This window comes from Halichoerus grypus, chromosome 15 (assembly GCF_964656455.1).
Source record: "Halichoerus grypus chromosome 15, mHalGry1.hap1.1, whole genome shotgun sequence".
In the NCBI taxonomy this organism is placed as follows: domain Eukaryota; kingdom Metazoa; phylum Chordata; class Mammalia; order Carnivora; family Phocidae; genus Halichoerus; species Halichoerus grypus.
The window spans coordinates 56,315,056-56,340,633 of record NC_135726.1 but is presented as its reverse complement, the minus strand read 5'-3'; the positions used below and the strand labels follow the sequence as shown (position 1 = coordinate 56,340,633).

The window sequence follows — 25,578 nt, the reverse complement described above, 5'->3', positions numbered from 1 at the left end:
TTTGACCTTCGCTCCCGGCTAGCCGCTTCCGGGTCGGCGAAAACCTGCGCGTGCGCGCAAGTGAGACGACGGGACTGGGAAGGGCCTGTGGGGAGTGCTTCCGGTAATGGGCGGGATGCGAATTGTGGCCTGGCCAGGATGCTCACCGCCTGTGGGCGGGGCTGGGGCAGAGTCTGGGTGGAGCGCCTCCGGCAGCTCGGGGAAGCACGTACTGGCCAGGCCTTCGCCCTCAATTCGGTGGGCGGGTTGGGGCGGAGATTCGAAGAAGCATTTCCGGTAATGGGAGGGAAACAGATACGATCTTTGGAGCCACGGCGGCGGTAGGGCGGAGGCAGGCGGAAAGTGGGCGTAGAGCTTCCGGCGCCTGGCGCACCGGAGGGGTGGCCCTGTCTGGGCCGTCGGAGTCGAGGCCACGGCCGTTGGGCGGGGCCTGGGTAGGGCGTCGCCAGAGAGATTCGGGCGTTCTGGGAGCCCCAAAGACCAGGGGCTGGATCCTGGGGACGTAGCCGGGATCTCGGGTAGGATCTGGGTGGGGCCTGGTTTCCTCTTCCCCTGCCCCAGTACGTGCTTTTTAAATTTCCATCCCTTCCAATTTCTGTCACGTCTGGTGTAACAGGACTGTTGCCTGCCCATTTAAGTTGATGTTTTCAAAAGTTTGAGGTAAGGTTGGAGTTTTGTGGGCCACTTGTGTTGAAAGCTAACGTGGGGGCGCCTGGTGGCTCAGTCGTTAAGCATCTGCCTTGGGCTCAGGTCATGGTCCCAGGGTCCTGGGATCGAGCCCCACATCGGGCTGTCTGCTCGGGGGGAAGCCTGCTCTCCCTCTCCCAGTCCCCCTGCTTGTGTTCCTGCTCTCGCTATCTCTGTCTCTGTCAAGTAAATAAATAAAATCTTTAAAAAAAAAAAAAGAAAGCTAACGTGGTTACCTTTAATTAAGGTGAAAGTGGCATTCCTGAAAAACTGTTTTGAGGACAAGGAACAAGTGTTGGCAAGGATGTGGAGAAAAAGGAACCCTCCTGCACTGTTTGTGGGAAATCAAACTGGTACAGCCTCTGTGGAAGACAGTCAGGAGTCTCATCAAATAGAAGTAGAACTACTTTCTGACCCGTAATGGAACTACTTGGTATTGACCCAAAGAATATAAAAACACTGATTCAAAAGGATACATGCACCTCTATGTTTATTGGAGCATTATTTATAATAACCAAGTTATGGAACAGAGACGTAATGGATAAAGAAGTTGTGGTACATACACACACACACACACACACACACACACACACACACGCACTGGAGTATATTACTCAGCCATAAAATAGAGTGAAATCTTGCTGTGTGTAACAATAATGGATCCAGAGAGTATTATGCTAAATGAAGTCAGAGAGACAGCATATGACTCAGTAATGTGTGGAATCTAAGAAACAAAATAAATGAACAAAGGAAAAAAAGAGAGATAAACGAGTTTAGGACTTTGAACTACATAGTACACACTGAAGGTTGCGGGGGGGGGAGTCGGGGGGGGATGGGAGAAATAGATGACGGCCATTTAAAGCACACTTGTCATGATGAGCACTGTGTAATGTATACAATTCATGAATCATTAAATGGTATACCTGAAACTAGTATAACACAATAATAACTATATTTGGTATTAAAATAAAAAACTTGGGGCGCCTGGGTGGCTCAGTCCATTAAGTGTCTGCCTTTGGCTCAGGTCATGATCCTAGAGTCCTGGGATAGAGCTCCATGTCAGGCTCCCTGCTCAGTGGGGAGTCTGCTTCTCCTTCTCCCTCTGCTTCCCCACCCCTGCTCTGTGCTCTCCCTCTCGCTCTCAAATAAAATAAATAAAAATAAAATAAAAAACTTAATGCAAAAAAACTTCACTTAGAGATAGACATGTGCATCCTGCGACAGGCAAAATGTACTGAGTGGTCTGGGACCAGGTCCTCTGTGGGGAGTGATGTGGGGCCATGGCTGGATCCAGGAATGTCTCCTGCATTAGCACATAAGCAATTGAAGTAAGAAAGGAGTGCGGCTTTCTTTGCAAGGGATGCAAACTGAAATGTGAAATGCAATCTCTACCAATGTGAAATATGCCATTACTGACCAACATTTTTCGGAATTTCATTTCCATTTCTAGCCCCATTCATCATGGGCTCAATCCTGTGTTCATATCTAGAGCTGTTCATAGGCACAAGACCTGGTGTGTGGGAGATGGGGGTTGAGACGTGATATTTAGGTCACCATTCACTGTTTAGAAAAAAAATTTTTTTAGAGTATATATCTGAGTTGTTCTTTATGTTTGTCAACGTATTCCACACTTGAAGTGACTGATAAACTCAACTTGAGGTAAACTTTTGTGACCTCATAATTCATTTCTCAGTAATTTCTAAATATAATTGCAAATTTACTTTAGTTTTTTTATGGAGATTTTTGTATTGAGAAAGTTAAGACGGGTACATAAAACCCATTTTAGGGAGAAAATGAAAACACACAATAGAAAAAGTAAATACTGTTTGGGCCATAGCAGAACCCAGAGAATACATTGTTTTAATTGAAAAATTCTAGGCGCTTCATAATTGACCTTTTGGTACAAAATGACCTATTAAATTTACTTTTATCCAGAGTATCACTTTCATAAAAAATTATGTTAGCATTTTTCTTTTTCTATTTCTAAATGTTCTGTCAGGTGTGGATTATAATCCTGCTCTTTTGAGTATATATTCTCTAGAAGACTTGAGTTTGATGTCAGTTAAAGAATACTTTTGCAATATTTCCAGGGCCATTTGACAGGCATGTGAGTTTTCTTTATATGAACACTAAAGGAAAGTGAAGTTAGACTGTCAATTTTCCAAAGGTCTGATTTATACCTTCAATAATCTTTAAGGCAATATCCATGAGTTAATATCCACGTTTCTCTAAAATCCATACGTGTTAAAGATGAACTCTACAGTAAGAACTGAGGAGATAAAGGCATTTTGGATAAAAAGGCTTTTAATATATTAAATTTGTAAGGTTTCACTCCTGTATACATTATGTGGTGTTTCATAAGTTTTAAGCCTGCTTATGGCTTCTGAAGTTTATAATATTTGAATTACTTAACATTTACTAAGGTTTGAGTATCATTACTCATAAAATTCTTAAGTTTTCATTCCGAAATTAATATTGTGGTAACCTCACAAGGATTGAATTTTGGATGAAAACGTTGCGCTATATATTACATTTGAAGATTACTCTGAGGTATTTATTTATCGAATGTTTAATAATGTTTGACTTGGTTAAATACAGTGCCCCACTGTGTATAGTTTTAAGATCTCTCCAGTATGAATTTCTGATTAGTAAAGATTCATCCTGTCTAAAGATTTTCCAAGTTCATTACTTTTGCAGTTTCTTTGTAATATGTAGAACTGTATTATTTTGTTATCAACAAAGAAGGAATCAAAACTTGCCCACCCTTATGCAAATGTTGGTTTTGACACTAGGAAGGATTCTTTCAGGTTGTGACACTAAAAACCTTTTTGATGGATTTCTTTGCTTGAGTACATTTACAATGTGGATCCTGTTTTAAATGTCTTCAAATAACCTAGATATAACTGAAAGAGAATCCAATCCTATTATCAAATCATTCCATGCATTTGTTTCCTGCATATTAAAAAAAAAATACAGTGCTGGGGATAGATGAGAACCTTCAGAAGGTAATTACGTAGATTATGCTGTATTATATAATATTGCCTATCAGCCATGTTGGCATGAAAGAGGTTTCACAGCATGGACTCCCATGATCACAAATAAGTGACTTGTAGAACTTTCAACAAACTCTCAACAGTTGGGGAGAAGGCAATTATACGTGAAAGTCATGGATCCATTTTGTTTATGGGGAATTTTGCTGCTTGTGAAATTTGTATTATCCTGCATCGTAAAGATTTCCATCATGTGACATTCCCTATGAATTCTCTCTCCCATGACGACCCCAGGCTGTACCATAGCTGTGGAACTGCATCAGCCGTGTGAGGAAAAGGGATACAGGAAACATCAATCAGGTTTGTCTACGAAATGGCAGGTACCATGTTACCATTTGTCCCCCTCAGGCAAACTCTTCAGGAAAGGACAAACACCTACAATATTAAGAATCTGTGCCGCAACGAGAGTTAACTCTATTCATCACAAATCTGGGGGTGGAAACTACTACTTCCATTCTAAAGAGGACTATGAAGCACAGTATTAAGTGATTTCAGTAACTTCATATCCTGTTTAGCAGCAGACTGGGGACTTAAACCTACTGGGGGTGGTAACAAATCACATCATGTAATCAACACGATATACGGAAAAAGGTGGTTGATGATGTTCTTCCAGTAATCTAGATCTACATTTAGCTGTTTTCATAAGTTGTCCTTGTAGTTTAGATTCTGGTATGCTATTTATAATTTTGTCTGTGACCAGCTTCCATTTATATTTAGACATTTATTCTATATGGCAACACCAATTATGCATAAAGCTTCTGAGATTTTTTTCTAAGACATATTTATTTATTTAGAGCAAGAAAGAGACTGCGGGGGCAGGGGGACGCTGGGCAGAGGGAGAGAGAGCCTTAAGCTGGTTCCACACTGAGTGCGGAGTCAGACGCAGGGCTTGATCTCATGACCCCAAGATCATGATCTGAGCAGAAACCAAGAGTCAGATACTTAACTGACTGCCCCACCCAGGCGCCCCAGCTTCTGAGATCTTAATAAACTGCAGATACTCCGATTGCCACATAGTACAACAGGAACCTGCCCCATGACCAAGTTGGACTTAACGACTGCAAGATTTGCTGAATATTAGTATAGTAAGGGAGAGTTCTTTCTTTTTATTCCAGGAACAAAACAGTGGTACCTGTCACCACAGCACTGAACAATTTTATGATGCCCCAAAGTATGGTAGATAAAACACAATATGGAAATTATAGCAAGGCAGCAGGATACAAGGTTAATGATCAAAAGTTAACGGCCTTCCTAGATACCAGAAATAAACAAGTGAATTAAAAATTAAAAACAAAATACCATTTACATTAGGACCAAAACAAAAGGAACCATCACAGACACTAGTGGCAATTCATGAAAGGTCTGTGTTGAAGACATAACATCATCAACAGATTTTCAACCACAAGTCCAAAGTCAATAATCAAGTAATCTCATCAAGAAATAGAAAATAAAAAGATCGTATAAACTGAAGATAAGCAGGTTGTTCCACAGATATCCCTGCTCCTTTGACACCCATCATTTCATGAATTTTAAAACATTTTGACTTTTAATTCTCCTGCAGAGTGTAACATTTGATTTGATTAATCTTCAAGAATTAGACTTAGTTCATACTACTAGAATTCTCTGATGCATAGTGTATTGTGAAACCTGCTTAAGCAATGTACCAGCACTCATTGTATTTGTAGGGTTTTCTCCGACATGAAATCTTTGGTGAATCCTGAGGCATGACATGAAAGCTGTGCTACATTCTTTGGTGAGATTTCTTTGCAGTATGCATTCCCTCATGACTCCAAATGTGAGAACATTTAATAAAAGCCTTGCCACAACCTCCACATCTATATCTTCATTCTATGTATATTCTGGTGTCTACTCAGGCTTGAACAGTGCTTAAAGGATTTGTCACATTCATGACATTTGTAAGGTTTCTCTCTGGTATGAATTCTCTCATGATTCCAAAGCTATAAACATTTAATAAAAGTCTTACCACACACTTTATATTTGTGTCTTCACTCTGTGTGTATTATGGTGTTTATGGATGCTTGAGTAGTGCTTAAAGGCTTTGCCACACTCATGACATTTATAAGGTGTCTCCCCAGTATGAATTCTTTGGTGAACAGTAAGGCTTGCATTCTGACTAAAGGCCTTGTCACATACATTACATTTATAGGGTTTCTCTCCATCATGAACTCTCTTATGTTGAGTAAGATTTGAACTCCTGATAAAGGCCTTGCCACATTCATTACATTTGTAAGGTTTCTCTCCAGTATGAATTCTCTCATGACTCCAAAGGTATGACCGTGTGGTAAAATCCTTACCACACTGATTACATTTGTAAGGTTTCTCTCCAGAATGGATTCTCTTATGTTGAGCAAGATTTGAACCACTAGAAAAGGCTTTGCCACACTCACTACATTTGTAAGGCTTCTCTCCAGTATGAATTCGCTCATGACCCCAAAGCTGTGAAGGTATCATAAAATTCTTACCACATACATTACATCTAAATGGTTTCTCTCCAGTATGAATTCTCTTATGAATACAGAGGTGTGAACGCGTGGCAAAATCCTTGCCACATTGATTACATTTGTAAGGTTTCTGTCCAGAATGGAAATTCTTATGTTGAGCAAGATATGAACCATCAGAAAAGGCTTTGCCACACTCGTTACATTTGTAAGGCTTCTCTCCAGTATGAATTCGCTCATGACCCCAGAGATGTGACTGTGTGGCAAAATCTTTACCACATATATTACATTTATATGTTTTCTCTCCAGCATGGATTCTCTGATGCCTCGTAAGGTTTGAGAACCTCTTAAAGGCTTTGCCACACTCATTACCTTTGTAAGGTTTCTGCTCAGAATGAATTCTTTGATGATTAGCTAAGGTTGAGCAATGGCTAAAAGCCTTCCCACACTCATTACATTTGTAAGGTTCTTCTCTTTTGGGTGTTTTCTGGTGTTGTGTCCGTAATGAAGGATGCATAAGAACCTTCCCATATTTATTAAAAATGTTGATTTTGACACTAGAAGGAATTTTTTGAAGTGAAACTGAAGTCTTTTTGGTAGGCTTCTCAACTTGATTACTTTCATGAATTTCCTCTTGGGTCTGAAATCTCTGCAGTTCAGTCAGATGTGAATGAAAGCTTAATCCAAGTGTATTGTCCAAACAGTTTCTATACTTGCTTCCTAAATAACCTACCTTGTTTTTTAGTGCCTTACTCACCGTATCATGTTTGTAATATTCAGATGTATTTCTTCCTATGGAAACATTGTGCTTTACAGGAAAATGATTACAGAATTTATGATGTTGTTGATGTTCTCTACAGGTGAGATTTTTGTAATGGGTTGCAGTGTCTTCTACATAATTTTTTTCTTCATAAAGCCACTGAGTCTCAAATTTGTTCACGTCTTGGATTTTTCTCAAATCAAAATCCTCAAACTCATGTCTTATGTGTCTTTCCAAAATTAATGTTTGGAATAATTCTCCATTATTAATGTCTTCTTTTGGTGGTAATTCTTTGCTCACACATCTGGTAGAGATATCTGTAAGATAGAAAGAATCATAGGCTTCCTATTAACCAGAGTTTGAAAATGGGTATTTTATAATGAAAAGTATTACACCAAAAATAAAACTCGTAATTACAGAGCTATTACATTTGTCAACCATGGTATGCAAATGAACAGAAACACAAAGGATAAGATTTCACAATAAAGAAAGGCTGATTACAGGTAGTTCAAATTATTTTCAGAGAAGCCTATTTATAAATGCCCTATGATCGAAAGTTACAACAGCCCTGAAAACTTTGGAATTTTCTACAGGTATCCCAAAGATCATAGCAACCTAGAGGAGGCATAAAGGTGGCTCATATTTAAAAGAAAAATACATATCAAACTCAATTATCGAATACTTACTGTACACAACATTAAAACAAAGCTTTAAGAATAACAAAATATTCTGAATACTTGCTATAAAACTGCATCCATGTAGAACAGGCATACTGCAATGTTAATAATCAGTGTCCTGTACTTATATTCCATAATCTATGCTACAATTATCTATTAATAATGAAAAAATAAACATGTTAGTAACCCCAGACAAATTCAGCAGTTATTAAGGAATATGTATATTTGTAAGAAATATATATAGGCATTAGAATTTTAAACAATTCACCCATAAGAAAAAAAAGAAAGAGGTTGTATTTCAAGAGAAGCACACAGTATCATAAACGGAAAATATGTTGAAATCATCCATTGTGAAATAGAAGTTCTGATAAACATGTAATAGTATAGAGATAACAGTGGGGCTCTGTGACATGGAAATGGCAAAGAAGGGAACTCCAGGAGACTCCAGCAGGAGATGAACTACCAAAAACTGTCAGAATGAACTTTATAAGAACCCTGGAAATTAATCACGGGATTCCAGCAACAAGGCACACTCTTAATCAAGAAAAAGGTAGCTGTTTTAACTTGCCCTGACTCCGTGCCCTGCACCGCAGCTAGGAAGTGGCCTTGAAGATGGCAGTCTGCGAGGGATACAGGCTTCCCAAACCTCAGGGAAAAGATGGCATCTTCAAAGAATTGTGACTGGTTATTTGTTTGTTTCTTTAATCTGCCTGCTGGCTCCCTGAAGGAGTGGCTCAAAATGCTTGCTTTCTTTGGCCTACCTCAGATCTCTACCTAAATGGAGATAATGACCAGGGGCCATTCGTCACAAACATTTACAGGTAAGTCTAGTAGCCACGGCCACCTAGGGCAGGGATAACAAGTGAGGCAAACAATGGGCAAACTGAAAACCCTGAGGAAAACACTGGGGAGTGAGGTGCACTGGGGAGTAAGGCTTTGAAAATCCCCCACATGTTCCAGGGACCCTAGAAGGTTGCAGGCATGCCCAGGACCAGACACATGAGAAAAGACCTGAGAAGCCCCCAAGCGTGTACCTCCAGCTGACCAGATTGTGAGCAAGCAGTAGTGAAGGATAAGGCACTGTTGTCTTAAAATTTTACCCTGTGTGTTTCAAGCACTCCCCAACACACACACACACACACACACACACACACACACACACACACACACACCTCATCTACAAAGAGTGGAAAGTTGATTTGTGTTTGGTTCTAGCTGTTTCAGGAAATCTGCTCAATCACTAGCTGACCAATAAGTGAACCAAAGGCATCAATGGCCACACGTAACAAAGAAAATACACCACACAAAATTTGTTGAGGGAAATAAATACACAACAATCATAAACATAAGAAACCCTGGGAAGGAATAATATTATGATTTCCAAAGTTTCAACACATTCAAAATGTCCTGTTTTTAAGAAGAAGTTACAAAGGAGGCAACACAACAATAAAGCAGAACCCATACAGAAAAATAAATATTAAATAAATAACTAAAATCTGGCCCTAAGGAAGCCCAGTTTTGGACTTACTAAACACACACTTTAATTCAACTATTTAAGCTAAAGGGAATGATGGACAAAGAATTAAAGAGCAATCAGGAAAACACTGTTTAAATAAACAACAGAATATCAGTAAAGAGATAGAAGATGGAAAAAGAAACCAAACACATTCTGAAGCTGAACCCGAATTGAAATATTTCAGAAGGGCACCTAGCTGGCTCAGCTGGTTAAGTGTCTGACTTCAGCTCAGGTCATGATCTCAGGGTCCTGGGATCGAGCCCCACATTGGGCTCCCTTCTCAGCAGGGAGTCTGATTATTCCTCTCCCTCTGCCCTTCCCCGCTCTCATGTTCTCCCTCTCTCTCAAATAAATAAATAAAATCTTAAGAAAAAAAGAAAAGAAAAATTTCATAGAGAGGTTCAATATCAGGTCTAATGAGGTGGAAGTAAGATTCAGATAACTGGTAGGGGATCAGTTGAAATTACCCTGTATGAGGAGCACAAAGAAAAAGACTGAGTATAAGTGAATAGAGTCTAATGGTGCTTCAGGACAACACCATGTGGGCCAACATATGAACAACGGGAGTCCCAAGAAGAAAGGAGAAAGAGAAGGAGGCAGGATTATTGAAAGAAATATGGCAGACAATTTCTTAAATGTTAAAAGACAAGAGTCTACAAATCTAAGAACTCAGTGAACATGCAATTAAGAAAAACTGCAACAGAGATGCACACTGCAACAAATCATAATCAATATGTGGAAAGACAAAGGTAAAAAAGAGAATTTTGAAAGCAGGAAGGGAGAAGCATCACATACAAAGGACGCACAATAACTTTCAGAGCTGATTTTTTAGCCAGATCATGAAGTCCAGAGACAATGGGATACGATATTTAAAATGTTGACAGATAAGAGGGGGAGACAAAAAAGTCAACCAATTACAACTTCCAAGATAAACAAAAGGTGAAGAAGTTCCTTATAACTAAACCACCACAACAAGAAATAAGAGGGAACACTTCTTTTTTTCCCCTCCCAGTCCCAAGAATGAACATTTCTTAATTCATTCTCTGAGGCCAACATTATTCTGATACCAAACCAAAGACATCACATGAAAAGAAAATGATAAACCAATATCACTTATTAATATAGATGCAAATATCTTCATTAACATACTGTCCAATTAAATACACAGATTAAAATTACACAACATAAACAAGTGGGACTTACTCCAAGAATTCAAGGATTGACAATTCAACATGTAAACATCTATCAATATAATAATCTAGATTAATAGTAAAAAGAAAAAAAGAAAAACCTACATAATCATCTCATTGTCTACATTTGAATATCTGAAAAAACCTAGAACTCTTTCATGTTAAAAACACCAGCATACTTAAAACAGAAGTGAACTTCCTCAACTTCTTAAAGGTCTATTATAAAAAACCCACAGTTCATATCATAGTCAATGGTGAAAGAGTAATACTTTCCCCCTAGGATAAGGAATAAGTGATGGAATACTGACTTTTATCAGTGCTATCCAACACTGTACTGCAAGTTTTACCAGGACCAATAAGACAAAAAAAGAAAGAAAAAAAAATTTAAATATACATATTGGGGAAGAAAAAGGACAATAATCTCTATGTGCCGATGACATGATACTATGTATAAAAAATTCCATAAAATACACACACACAGGGCGCCTCGGTGGCTTGGTCAGTTAAGCTTCTGCCTTCGGCTTAGGTCATGGTCCCAGGGTCCTGAGATCCAGCCCCAGGACAGGCTCCCTGCTTAGCAGGGAGCCTGCTTCTAGCTCTCTCTGCCTGCCCTTCCCTCTGCTTGTGCCCTCTCTCTCTCTGTCAAATTAATAAATAAAATCTTTAAAAAAAATACACACACACAACCTACTCTAACAATGTGTCCTAATGATGTCAGGAAGGTGGCAGGACACAGTATCAACACATGAAAGCAGCTGTGCCTTATAAACTATAATGAACAATCTGAGAAAGGAATGTTAAAATATTCCACATATAACGAAACATCCAAGAAATAAAATACCTAGAAAAAAATCTTAACATAGGCACTGAAAGACCTGTAGACTGAAAAGCATAAAATGCTGCTGAGAGAAATTAAACACCAAAATAAATAGAAAAGACATTTCATATTTATGGGTTGGAAGGTATCATATTTTTAAAGATGGTAACATCTACCAAAGTGGTCTAGGTATTCTATATACACATTATGAAAATTCTAGAAACCTTCCTTGGAGAAATGGAAAACATGATCCAATACATATGGAACTGCGACAGGCCCTGAAGAGTCCAGACAATATTGAAAAAGAAGAAATCTATAATGAATAAACAGAAACACAATGCAGACTGGTAATTTCAGGGACTGGCAACAGGAAAATGTGGAGAAACTGATTTATGGGTACCGGACAGTAATTTGGAGTGATGGGAATGTTGTGCACTTAGGCAGAGGTGGTAGTTGGACAACTGGTAAATGCACTAAATGCTACCGAAATGTTCACTTTAAAATGGTTAATTTTGATTCCGGGCAAGATGGCGGAGGAGTAGGGGATCCTATTTCAACCGGTCTCCTGAATTTAGCTGGATATCTATCAAACCATTCTGAACACCTATGAAATCAGCCTGAAATGTAAGAATATCTATCTGGATCTCTACAAGCAGAAAATCTCCAGCAGTCTCGAGGTATGAAAGGTGGAGCCGTGATTCTGTGGGCAGATATCAGAAAATAAACAGAAGGGGGAGGGAGCAGCCAGGAGCTGGCACTGGGAAGGTGATAGAACACAAGAGAACAAAAGCTCAAAAAAACGGTTTTCACTGAGCCCAACTCCCCACCCCCCACAGGGGGCAGCACAACTCTGCCCAAGCAGGGTTGCCTGAGTAACAGTGCGGCAGGCCCCTCCCCCAGAAGACAGGCTGGAAGAACAAGAGGAAGACAACCCTGGGGTCCATATAAAACAGGTGCATCTTACTTGGGTCATGGTTAATACTTTGGACTCTGTACATTCCCTCAAGCACCCTCAAAAGAATGACTAAGAGAAGGAACCCACAACAAAGAAAAGAATCAGAGACTATGGCCTCTGCCACAGACCTAATGGATATGCGTATCAGCAAGATGTCAGAGACAGACTTCAGAGTAGCAATTATGAAGTCGATAACAAGACTTGAGAAAAATATTAGTGACAATATAGAATCTCTACGGGCAGAAATGAGATCTAATCAGGCCGAACTTAAAAATGCTATGAATGAGATGCAGTCTAAACTGGATACTCTGGCAGCCAGGGTAAATGAGACAGAAGAATGAATTAGTGAGCCAGAAGATAAGATGATAGAAAAGAAAAAAGCTGAGGAGGCCTGGGATAAACTCCTGAAAGCCCAAGAGATCAGACTGAGAGAGATTATTGACGCCATGAAATGTTCCAATGTCAGAATTACTGGGATCCCTGAGGGGCTGGAAATAGAGGACTAGAAGATATATGTGAGCAAATCATAGCTGAGAACTTTCCTAATCTGGGGAAGGAAACAAGCATTCATGTCCAAGAGGCAGAGAGGACCACTCCCAAGATCAAACAGAACAGATCAACGCCTCAACATATAATAGGAAAACTCGCAAATCTTAGAACCAAGGAACAATCCTGAAAAAAGCTAGGGGGAAGAGATTTCTTACATACACAGGGAGGAACATCAGAATAATGTCAGACCTGTCCACAGAGACCTGGCAAGCCAGAAAGGGCTGGCAAGACATATTCAGGGTACTAAATGAGAAGAACATGCAGCCAAGGATACTTTATCCAGCAAGGCTGTCATTCAGAATGGATAGAGAGACAAGGAGCTCCCAGGACCGGCAGAAACTGAAAGAGTATGTGACCGCCAAGCCGGCCCTGCAAGAAATATTAAGGGGTGGGGGGGTCTATAAAAGAAGAAAGAACCCAAGAGTAGTCTAGACCAGAAATTCACAGAGACAATTTATAGAAACAGGGACTTCACAGGCAACAGGATGGCACTAAAATCATATCTTTCAATAATCACTCTCAACGTGAATGGCCTAAATGCTCCCATGAAACAGCACAGGGTTGCAGACTGGATAAAAAGACATGACCCATCCATATGCTATCTACAAGAGACTCATTCTGAACCTAAAGATACATCTCACTGAAAGTGAGAACCATTTTTCATGCCAAGAGACCTCAAAAGAAAGCTGGGGTAGCAATTCTCATGTCAGAAAAATTAAGATTTTAACCTAAAGACTGTGGTAAGAGATACAGAGGAACACTATATCATTCTTAAAGGGTCTATCCAACAAGAAGATCTAACAATTGTAAATATCTATGCCCCTAACATGGGAGCAGCCAACTACATAAGCCAACTGTTAACCAAAATAAAGGAGACCTCAACACTCCACTCTCAGCAATAAACAGATCTAAGCAGAAGATCAACAAAGAAAAAAGAGCTTTGAATGACAAATTGGACCAGATGGACCTCATAGATATATACAGAACATTCCACCCTAAAACAACAGAATACTCATCCTTCTTGAACGCACATGGAACTTTCTCCAGAATAGACCACATACTGGGTCACAAATCAGGTCTCAATCAATACCAAAAGACTGAGATTATTCCCTGCATATTTTCAGACCACAATGCTTTGAAATAATTTGGAAGGAATTCAAACACTTGGAAGCTAAAGACCATCCTGCTTAAGAATGTTTGGGTCAACCAGAAAATTAAAGAAGAACTTAATTCATGGAAACCAATGAGAACGAAAACACATTGGTCCAAAACCTATGGAATACTGCAAAGGCGGTCCTAAGGGGGAAATACATAGCCATCCAAGCCTCACTCAAAAAAGTAGAAAAATCCCAAATGCACAAGCTAACCTTACACCTAAAGGAACTGGAGAAGAAAAAGCAAATAAAACCTAAACCAAGCAGGAGAAGAGAAATAATTAAGATTAGAGCAGAGATCAATGAAATAGAAACCAGAAAAACAGTAGAGCAGGTCAATGAAACTAGAAGCTGGTTCTTTGAAAGAATTAACAGATTGATAAACCTGTGGCCAGACTCATCCGAAAGAAAAGAGAAAGAACCCAAATTAATAAAATTACGAATGAAAGGGGAGGGATCACAACTAACACCAAGGAAATAGAAACAATTATTAGAAATTATTATCAGCAACCATATGCCAGTAAATTAAGCAACCTGGAAGAAATGGATGCCTTCCTGGAAAGTTATAAACAACCAAGACTGAAACAGAAAGAAATTGACAATCTGAATAGACCAATAACCAGTAGCATAATTGAAGCAGTAATCAAAAACCTCCCAAAAAACAAGAGCCCAGGGCCAGATGGATTCCCAGGGGAATACTACCAAACATTTAAAGAAGAAACAGTACCTATTCTCCTGACACTGTTTCAAAAAAATAGAAACAGAAGGAAAACTTCCAAACTCATTCTGAGGCCAGCATTACCTTGATCCCAAAACCAGGCAAATACCCCATCAAAAAGGAGAATTACAGACCAATATCCCTAATGAATATGGATGCCAAGATACTCAACAAGATCCTAGCCAACAGGATCCAACAGTACTTTAAAAGGATTATCCATCACAACCCGGTGGGATTTATTCCTGGGATGCAAGGGTGGTTCAGTATTTGCAAATCAATCAGTGTGATAGAACATATTAATAATAGAAAAGAACCATGTGATCCTCTCAATTGATGCAGAAAAAGCATTTGACAAAATACAGCATCCTTTCCTGATTAAAACTCTTCAGAGTGTAGGGATGGGGGAACATTCCTCAAGTTCACAAAAACCATCTATGAAAAGCCCACAGCGAATATCATTCTCAATGAGGAAAAGCTGAGAGCTTTTTCCTTAAGATCAGGAACACTACAAGGATGCCCACTCTCACCACTATTACTCAACATAGTAGTAGAAGTCCTAGCAACAGCAATCAGACAACAAAAAGAAATAAAAGGTATTCAAATTGGCAAAGAAGAAGTCAAACTCTCTCTCTTCCCAGATGACATGATACTATATGTGGAAAACCAAAAAGACTCCACCCCCAAATTACTAGAACTCATACAGCAATTCAGTAATGTGGCAGGGTACAAAAATCAATGCACAGAAATCAGTTGCTTTCCTATACACTAACAACGTAACTGTAGAAAGAGAAATTAGGGAATTGATTCCATTTACAATAACACCAAAAACCATAAGATACCTTGGAATAAACCTAACCAAAGAGGTAAAGTATCTGTACTCCAGAAACTACAGAACACTTATGAAAGAAATTGAAAACACAAAAAGATGGAAAAACATTCCATGCTCATGGATCAGAAGAATCAACATTGTGAAAATGTCTATGCTGCCCAGAGCAATCTATACTTTCAATGCCATCCCAATCAAAATACCAATGGCATTTTTCAAAGTGCTGGAACAAACAATCCTAAAATTTGTATGGAACCAGAAAAGACCCCAAATCGCCAAGGAATTGTTGAAAAAGAAAAACAAAGCTGGGGGCATCACATTGCCTGATTTCAGGCTGTATTACAAAGGTGTGATCACCAAGACAGCATGGTGCTGACACAGAAGCAGACACATGGATCAATGGAACAGAATAGAGTGCCCAAATATGGACCCTCAACTCTATGGTCAACTAATCTTCAACAAATCAGGAAAAAATATGCAATGGAAAAAAGACAGTCTTTTCAATAAATGATGCTGGGAAAATTGGACAGCTATATACAGAAGAATGAAACTCAACCATTCCCTTACACCATACACAAAGATAAACTCTAAATGGATGAAAGACCTCAATGAGAGACAGGAATCCATCAAAATCCTAGAGGAGAACACAGACAGTAACCTCTTCGACCTCAGCCACAGCAAATTCTTTCAGGACACGTCTCCAAAGGCAAGGGAAACAAAAGCAAAAATGAACTTCTGGGACTTCATCAAGACAAAATCTTCTGCACAGCAAAGGAAACAGTCAACAAAACTAAGAGGCAACCCACGGAATGGGAGAAGATATTTGCAAATGACATTACAGATAAAGGGCTGGTATCCAAGATCTATAAAGAACTTCTCAAACTCAACACCCAAAAAAACAAATAACCAGTCAAAAAATGGGCAGAAGACATGAATAGACACTTCTCTGAAGAAGACATAGAAATGGCTAACAGACACATGAAAAAATGTTCAACATCATTAGGCATCAGGAAATTCAAATCAAAACCACATTGAGATACCACCTTACACCAGTTAGAATGGCAAAAATTAACAAGACAGGAGACAACAAATGTTGGAGAGGATGTGGAGAAAGGGGGACCCTCTTACACTGTTGGTGGGAATGCAATTGGTACAGGCACTTTGGAAAACAGTATGGAGGTTCCTCAAACAGTTAAAAATAGAGCTCCCCTATGACCCAGCAATTGCACTCCTGGGTATTTACCCCAAAGGTACAGATGTAGTGAAAAGAAGGGCCACATGCACCCTAATGTTGATAGCAGTAATGTCCACAATAGTCAAACTGTGAAAGAAGCCGAGATGCCCTTCAACAGACAAATGGATAAAGAAGATGTGGTTCATATATACAATGGAATATTACTCAGCCATCAGAAAGGATGAATACGCACCATTTGCATCAACATGGATGGAACTAGAGGGGTGGAACATAAGGAATAGCACGGAGGAAACTGGGGGGAAGGAAGGGAAAACTGAAGGGGGAGAAGTCAGAGGGAGAGATGAACCATGAGAGACTATGGTCTCCGGGAAACAATCTGAGGGTTTCAGAGGGGAGGTGGGTGGGGGGATGAGTGATGGGTATTAAGGAGGGTACGTGTTGCAAAGAGCACTGGGTGTTATACACAAATAATGAATCATGGAACACTACATCAAAAACTAATGATGCGCTGTATGGTGACTAACATAACATAATTTAAAAAAATAAAACATAAATGGTTAATTTTATGTCATGTGAATTCCAGTTTGATTAAAAGTTCATTTTTATTTTTTTTTTAATTTTTTTAAAAAAAGATTTTATTTATTTGACAGAGATAGCGAGAGCAGAAACACAAGGAGGGGGAGTCGGAGAGAGAGAATCAGGCTTCCCACCGAGCCGGGAGCCCGATGTGGGACTCGATCCCAGGACCCTGGGATCATGACCTGAGTCGAAGGCAGACGCTTAACGACTGAGACGCCCAGGTGCCCTAAAAGTTCATTTTTTAAATAACTAAAAATGTGAGTGATTAATTTCACAATAGATTTAAAAAATAGGTATTTTCTGATTTTAATATGTTAAAATTTTGAAGCTAAGTCTGCTTATATTATGTAGAAATAACAGTTTCTCTTAGGCTGGCTGCCTCTAACTACCTGAAATTCTATTACTGAATCTCTCAACATAGTTTCACACACGAAACGGACATGAGGTGAGGGGTGTTATTGTCATATGGATTTGTAAACATACAGATCAGATCTGTGTGGACTGAGTAGGGAAGGAGAGGCTAAGGAAGGAAGAATACCCCTTACAAAGAGCCCTTCATGTGCTCCCCAAGGTTGAACCAGTAAAGGGCCCTAGGGGGGCAGAGAACAGCATGTCTGGGTCATGTTAAATATTGCCCTTGTTGCTACAAGAGCAGCAGAACCACCGAGGGCACAGAAACACACACATACAAAGAAGAGAGTGAAGGAGAGGGAGAACAACGAGTTCCTTTGAGAGCCCATGAGGAATCAACTCTTCTTTTCCAACCACCTCTCCTATCCGGGGGGAATGTTCCAAATGACATTTCTGGAAGTCACTTTCTCTCTGCCATCTATCCCTACTTGTGTTAACATCTTTCCCGCCTTCCCACCCACCTGGGTTTTGTTGCTTGTTTTACCCCACTCTTAGCATTTCAGAGCAAGCACTCTCCACAGTGGAGATAATATTCAGCTCAGAAAGAGAATCCTGCTGATATGGAAAACAGCAGATGATGTCCTGGGGTTTTCCCAGCCCTCTGTCAGCTGAGACCAAGGACATTCATTACAGGCGGGTCTAGAATAGCATTTCACACATTTGTTCAGTGACACTCTTCCAAATGCTTAAATGTTTGACATATACAGATATCCAGCTCTCTTCCCACAACGACCAAATCAAAATTACGGGTGTAAAACCAGGCAATGTGGTATTTTAAAGTTTTGACATAAGGTCTTGTTCCTTCTAGCACCACCACTACCTGCATGATCATCTGCGTTTAAAATCCAGATACCACATTGGGAAGCTTTTCATTTCTGAATCAGCAGGGCTTCGATTTCAGTCAAGCAGGAAAGGGGCTCCCAAGAAATCCCCAAGAAAAACACAAAGATACACCAGAGCAGTACCCAACCTCTGTAGGGAAACTAATCCTCACCCAGGAAGACCAGGTTCCTGTAGTTCTCCACCATCACGTCCCTGTACAAGGCCCTCTGAGCAGGGTCCAGGCACTCCCACTCCTCCGGAGAGAATTCTATGGCCACATCCCTGAAGGTCAACAGTTCCTGAAATGAAAGCACGTTTCACCAAGAGGCCATAAGAAGAGTACTTATTTCACAAAAATGAGAGGAGGAAAGAGGTAGAAGGTCAATTAGACAGAAATAAATAATCAGATAAATACATTAAAGATAATTTTGAGCAATATGGATATGTTACACTTTTCCATCAGGGAATTTCCATCAGCTAAACTACTGAATTTTATAATATTATGCCAGGTAAAACAGACAAATGAAAAAACGTCAACAAATGGTAGACTATATGTAGGTTCTAAATAGTATGTTGTATACACCACATGACAGCTAATTTCTACATAAGCTAGAGCATGAATTATGTCTTCAGGGATGACCAAATGCATAGTAGTGTCAATGAAGGATGAAAACTGGAAAAATGGAAGCTGATGATAACCAAACGGACTAAAAGTTTTGAACACTCCCCATATGGTAAGCATTACTCTAATGCTTTGCAAGTGTTAACTTGTTTAAGGACATAGCATCCCATTAAATTAGTATTTGTTCCCATCTTACACAGGACCCAACTCTGTCACACACACTCTAAGGAATGTGCGTCTGGTCAAACAGGTAATAAATGGCAGAGCCTGCACCTGAACCAAGTGGTCAGGCTTTAGGATGGAACTCGCAGCAATCAGAGAGTAAAGTAATGGATACAACAGTAAAAGTCTGTTGACAGAGGGTTTTCTAATGGAGAAAACATGAAACAAGTTCAAGGTTGAAACATAAGCCTGGATAAAAGGTCAACATATCTGCATGCACACACACATGCATAAACATAGTTAGTATTCTTACTGCTATTTATTTATTTATTTATGTGGTGGTGTAGAAAAAATTTAAGGCCATGAAAAATATTTCAAACATACTTTCAAAGTTAAAATAAAAGTTATTTATGAAATGATGACATCTTTTTACACACTACAGGCTCCTGCCCACACACACATGTGCACACGTAAACACACACTGAGAGTAACTGAAATCAAAGCTGGAGTCTCTAAATGACATCTATTTTTAGAATAAATCTTCATTATCTCTCATTTTTTACTCATGTGCATTTCAGTATTTCTGGTACAATAAACGTGAATAAATTGTATTAAATGTAAATAAAATTGTCAATGTTATTCTATTTAGTCTGCTTACAAAAACAACCCTGCAAAAAAATTTTTTTAACATAACATTTAACTCCGATCTCCATTAAATAGATATATGGAAATGTATGAGCTGCAATCTGCAGGCAGACAGAGGGGCTGAGGGCAGGTCCTGGGGTGAGCATGAGCAAACATGTCAGGAGGGACACTTCAGAGTGTGAGGAGCCCAGCCACGTGGAGGTGAGGACACAGAAGACAGAACAAGGAACTGAGATATGACTTTACCCGAGAATGAGTCATTCCTGACTCTCTGGGCTTTCCTCTTCTCCCTCCTCTGGGCTTCTCTGCCAGGCAAGATGGGTCTTGAGACGTCAATCCTGAGTGTCAAATATATGCTGTTTAGAACTTGGTCAACATACACCGTCCTGTGCCACAACCACACACACAGGAAGATCCCCCCCCCCCCCGCCCCTCTGCTGCCCACTGCCACAGGAGGGATTCAGGGACAGTGTACTGCTACATGGAGACCAGCAAGTGAGTATTGTGACCTCTTCCTGCAGAACTCACTCCCCTCCTGGCGAAGCACACACATGAGCTGCAGCAGTGGGGATCTGGGCTGCACTAACCCTCCCTTTAAAGTCACAGACCCGCCCTGATAACACTCCATGTAGAGAACAACCCCCCTCACCTCTCTCGAGATCAGGGGCTGCTTTTAGTTCTCATTAATGGATGACCTGGAGTCCTGGTGCTCAATGCTGGATATAGATTAGAATCACCTGGGGCACTTTCAACACCACTGAGGCTGAGCCCCATAACCCCAAACACAAGAAGAGAAATCTCTGGGGACTGGGCACAGGAGGAATGTGCAAAATGCCTCAGCAATCCCATGGGAAGTCAGGGTGGCACACCAGAGGAGACCAGCCCAGCACCCCACCCACCTGTGGCTCTGCTCCCTCCTAGGGCCCTGTCCCCTGTATCCAGACAGTGGAAAAGGAAGGAGCAGAGAGACCCACGCAGAGCAGGCATTACAGGCCAGAATGGGGGGTTGGAGGGAGGCTAGAATGGGACATGGCAGTGTCAGAGATGGCCCCATGAGAAGGTGATATCACAACAAACACCTGTGGAAGGAAGTTCACCACCTGCATTTGAAGAGTCAGAGAATTCTAGACAGAGGGACCACCCTTGGGAAAGCCCTGAGGCAGTGCTGACCCTGGCCACAAGAACAGCAAAGACATCTGTGGGCCTCAATCCCAGTGAGGGAGGAGGAGACAAGCAGGGGATCAGGTCACAGAAATAGATCAGGAATGTCCGGCCGTGGTCCTCAGACAATGTTCTCCTCCAACTCAAGTGAATTTTGGAAGCCCTGTACTCTCCCACCCATATTGTCTTTTTTTTTTCTTTTCCACTCCTTAAGGGAAAACACACATGGATAATGTAATATACCGTATATTCTGAAAATATGCTGTGTATTTTGATGGTCACCAAAGCTCCAGGAAGATGGCACCGCTCTTTTCTGGGAGGTGGAGGACTGCAAGGAACACAACTGGGGGAGTTCAGGAGGTCATGTTTGGACACCGTAAGGTGGAGATGTCCCAGCAGAGATGTCAAGGAGACAAGTGGGCAACACAAACTGTTCAGGGCAGAGGTCTGAGATGGAGTGTGAATCTGGGAGACCCCTAGGGTCACACTCCCCTGTGAATGAGATATGGTCACATGGAAAGTCACTGGGTATAGAGAAGAGAAGAGGTCCATGACTATTCTGTGGGGTGCTCTTCCAATCAGAGAGCAGGGAGTTAAGGAAAAATCAGCAGAGGGTGGAGAGAAGAAAACTGAAACAGACACACCGATGATAGATAAGATTTTTCATAGCCATGAAAAAACATGCTTAAAGTAAGGAGTGATCACTGTTCAACATGTTGCTGATCAAAGACAGTGAATTAACCAGGAGATTTAGAAAATGTAAAAATACCTGATCACTTTCCTGTTTACAATTTCTTTGGGTATGTACCCACCATAATTCTATGTTTACTTTTTAAAAGAAATCACTAACTTTTTTTTTTATGGGAATGCACCATTTACAGTGCTTGGGGCAGTGCACAATACTTTTAGTTTCACCCCATTCTCCAGGGCTTGTTCTTTTCTGAGCCGTACCCCTGTTTTGAACATAGTCACACAACTGGGTATGAAGCAGTATCACCCTGTGGTTTTGATGTGCAGTCCCCTAATGATTAGGATCATTGAGCATGTTTGCATGAGCTTATTGGCCATCCATCTGTGTATCTTCTCTGAAGAAATGTCTATTGTGGTCTTTTGCCTACTTTTTTACCATTTACCTATTTTTCTTTTGTTGTCTTGCTTTCCACTGTCACACCCAGGAGTCTGGATTTTTTTCATGCGGGTGATGGGAAGCCAATGGAGAATTAAATGCTGGGAACTGACATGATCTGACTTCAGATTTACTCATTGTAAATTTATTCTCTGGCTCTGAGCTACGCCTTGCCTCTTTCCTCACAGTATTTTTTGTTGTTGTTGGGCTAGGACCAACTTAATCTTCTAATTACAACTGGTAACCCTCCAGCAGAAAAATGCCACACAGACACACATGCAAAATTTCAATCACTTTAGGGATCATGGTCACTCAGATTTCCTGCTCTTGTACTTCATCTCCATGACTGAGGCCTAAGAGGGAAGCCTTTTCACAAGTTACCTTGAGAACATCTGAGTTCAGTGAGAACTGCATGTAACTGGAATTTTGAAATGAATTGAATTGAAATAGTCCAGAATTGAATGAAGCATGGGGCACTTTGTCTTTATCCTTATCATCTCAACTCCTTTTCAAAAATTCAAAGATCAGGGTGCCTGGCTGGCTCAGTGGGTACAGCATGAGACTCTATCTCAGGATTGGGAGATCAAGCTCCATGCTGGGTGTGGAGCTCACTTAAATAAGTAAGTTAAGTAAGTAAGTAAATAAATAAATAAAGTGCACTCCTTAAAATAAAAAATAACATTAAAAAAGAAAAATTCCAGGATCATCCAAAATATGCCTGAGCAAAAGAAACTTCTTTTGTTGTTTTAATCAATGGGGAAATATCTTATTTTATTTATTTATTTTTAAAGATTCCACTTACTTATATGAGAGAGAGAGCAAGCAAGGAGAGGGAGGGAGAGGGAGAAGCAGACTCCCCGCTGAGCAGGGAGCCCAAGACGGGGCTAGATCTCAGGATCCCAGGATCATGACCTGAGTGGTAGGCAGAGGCCCAGCTAGCTGACTGAGCCACCCAGGTGCCCCATCAATGGGGAAATATTTTAAACATATAAAATGATAAACACAGAGATTTGGTACTGAACACTTTGAAAGAGGATCAGCTACAGAAGTAAGCTCTGAGCATATTAACTTACCATGAATAGATCAGTTCTACTGGAACAAAGTTCAGAGTCAATCCAGCCCACCTTCAATATGCTGGACCTGAGGGACCTGAAGGGACATCTCCTTTGGAGCTGACATCTCACTAATTAGACAAATGACATCAAGGAAGAAGAGACCCTGTGGAATATTACACTAACTTACTAAACTAGGTTGTGACTGTTAAGATCATGGGCACCCTTACCAGATTCACACTGAAATAGTCCAGAGTTATTTACTAACTACCAAACAATGTTCCAATATATGATAATGAGTAAAGAATGCAAGGGTTCTCACCTGAATTACATACAATATATTTTTTAAAAAACCAGGTTGTAATTTTTTTAAAAATCTACTATCTAATGGGGTCAAAGCTTTTATTGATTGACTGAGAGGGAGAGAGAGAATCCCAAGCAGACTCCATCCCCAGTGCAGAGCCCTAGCTGGGGCTGGATCTCACAACCCTGAGATCATGACCTGAGCTGATATCAAGAGTTAGATGCTTAACTGACTGAGCCACCCAAGCAATGCTTGGGGGTCAAAGCTTTTAACATTATGCAACTACCTAATATTTAGAAAAGAATCATAAGAGCTGGTTTAAGATGTCACCAAAACTTATTGCAGAAGTTAATGATTATTTACAGAATAGTAAATGTCCAATACACTAACATTTACCTCAATTTGGCTTAAAAAATGAATTAAATGCAAGAGAGGTAGAAAGAAAAAGTAAATCCATTTCAAAGAAAAAGAAGCACTTTTAATATTGCTTTAAAAAGCATCATGCAAGGAGCGATTCAGGAATTTCTAGTTCTAGTCCATCTCTCCATAGGATCCCAGGATAAGAGGGTGACCCATAAATGACTGACACAGGTCTCTCCCCTCTCTCTGGCTGATTAAGGGTTGCAAATGCAAGCTCTCTTATGATGCTAATAATTATAAAATGCACGAGCCTTATACACAGTTCTGTAATTCTCTTTCTCAACTGTCCAATTCAAACAAGCAAATTTAAAGTTAAATACATTATGGAGACACAGGTCACTATATCACAACTGAATCACCCATGTCCCATTAACCACCACTCACCCAGATCTGCGTTCCCCTTCTTTCTCCCTCCGAAGGATTTGTCTACTAATCTGTTCATGTCTTTCTCTTTCCTGATTCACTCCCCCGTTTTCTCCTTTCCTGTGATTCCCCCGTCTCCTCCCTTGCTTTCTCCCCTTTTCTCTCTTCCTTTCCCTACACCTACAATTTCCGGGGAGCTCCTGAGACCTAGTTCACCTTCCCTTACTCTTTCAGCCCAAGCTTTCCGACTGCTCCGATCTCCATCAATGTCGGCCTCTCTCCCCGCCCCACCCCCATCTGTGTCCTGGGCTCTCCCAGGTCCGTTCCCTCTGCCCCGACTCACTGGCGCCCCCTCTGGCTAAGCTCTCGCACTGCTGTGTCTCTCTGGGCCGTCATACCTGCCAATCGCAGGCTCACAACCATTTTCTCCCCGCTGTCTGCGTAAAGCACCTCGCCCTGTTGCCCCACTTCTGATAACCAGGGGCCCCGACTGTTCCGCTCCCCTTCTTCTGCAGCGCCTCCCTTTGTCCACATTTCGCTCTTTTCTTTTCTCCGCTTGCGACTTTCCTGAGTTCCTGTCTTCCGCTCTTACGGCCTCACTGGCAGGTCCCTCCGCATCCTCTATCCTGCCGTCTCTGTACGGACCGGCTCACGGATCTCTCCTCCGCCATCCTCCTTCTCCTGCTCCCCCCCTCCCTCGTCGGCCGCTGTCCGGGCCTGCCTTCTGCAGTCACGGCTTCCACAAGGCCCCCCATCCTCGCGGGGGGGAGGGCACCTGCTCCGTGCCTCCCCGCGATCTTCCGCCCTAAATCCCGCTCCCGAAAGCCCGCACCGAGGAGGGTGCCGTTCCCGGGCATCGGTCCTCTCACTGTATGCGGGGCTGCACGGGGGGATCTCGGGAGGGCGGCGGGGTCTGCGCAATCCCAGGGCCAGGGCCAGACTCCGCGCCTCTATGGGCCGAGCCGGGCCAGGCTGCGGCGCGAGGCGCACACGCCCATCTCCCTGGACGCCCACGGCGCGGGTGGGAGCGGTGCCAGGGACGGCGTGGAGCAAGGCGACCACGCGGCAGGCGGCGTCTGAAGGCCCGCGGGCCGGGACACCACAGGCGGGGACCGACTCCGAAAAATGGGAGCCTGAACGCACCGGGACCCCCGGGCCGGCAGCGCCGCTCGCAGGGCTCCGTGTGTCTCTCCGCGACACCCTACTTACCGCGGTGGGAGGCGGGGCTGAGGCGACTCTAATGCGCGCGGAGACCCCAGACCCCAGGAGTGCAGGCCTGGGGACGGAGACGCTCACGTAGAAAAGAGAAAGTTCAAAACCCTCAGAGGCCAATTTGACGTTCGCTCCCTGCCAGCTGC

The 25,578-nt window shown here is 41.5% G+C and overlaps 1 protein-coding gene across 1 annotated transcript; it reads right to left on the bottom strand.

Annotated features, from left to right (window-relative positions):
• Positions 1 to 4,814: 4,814 nt before the first annotated feature.
• LOC144380289 (uncharacterized) lies at positions 4,815 to 25,578 on the bottom strand. Its single transcript, XM_078063431.1, has 4 exons — positions 25,430 to 25,578; positions 20,041 to 20,132; positions 18,538 to 18,664; positions 4,815 to 7,273 (listed from the first exon to the last, which is right to left on the bottom strand). The coding sequence occupies exons 2-4, from the start codon at positions 20,053 to 20,055 to the stop codon at positions 5,730 to 5,732; spliced, it is 1,686 nt and encodes a 561-aa protein (XP_077919557.1). The 5' UTR covers positions 20,056 to 20,132; positions 25,430 to 25,578; the 3' UTR covers positions 4,815 to 5,729.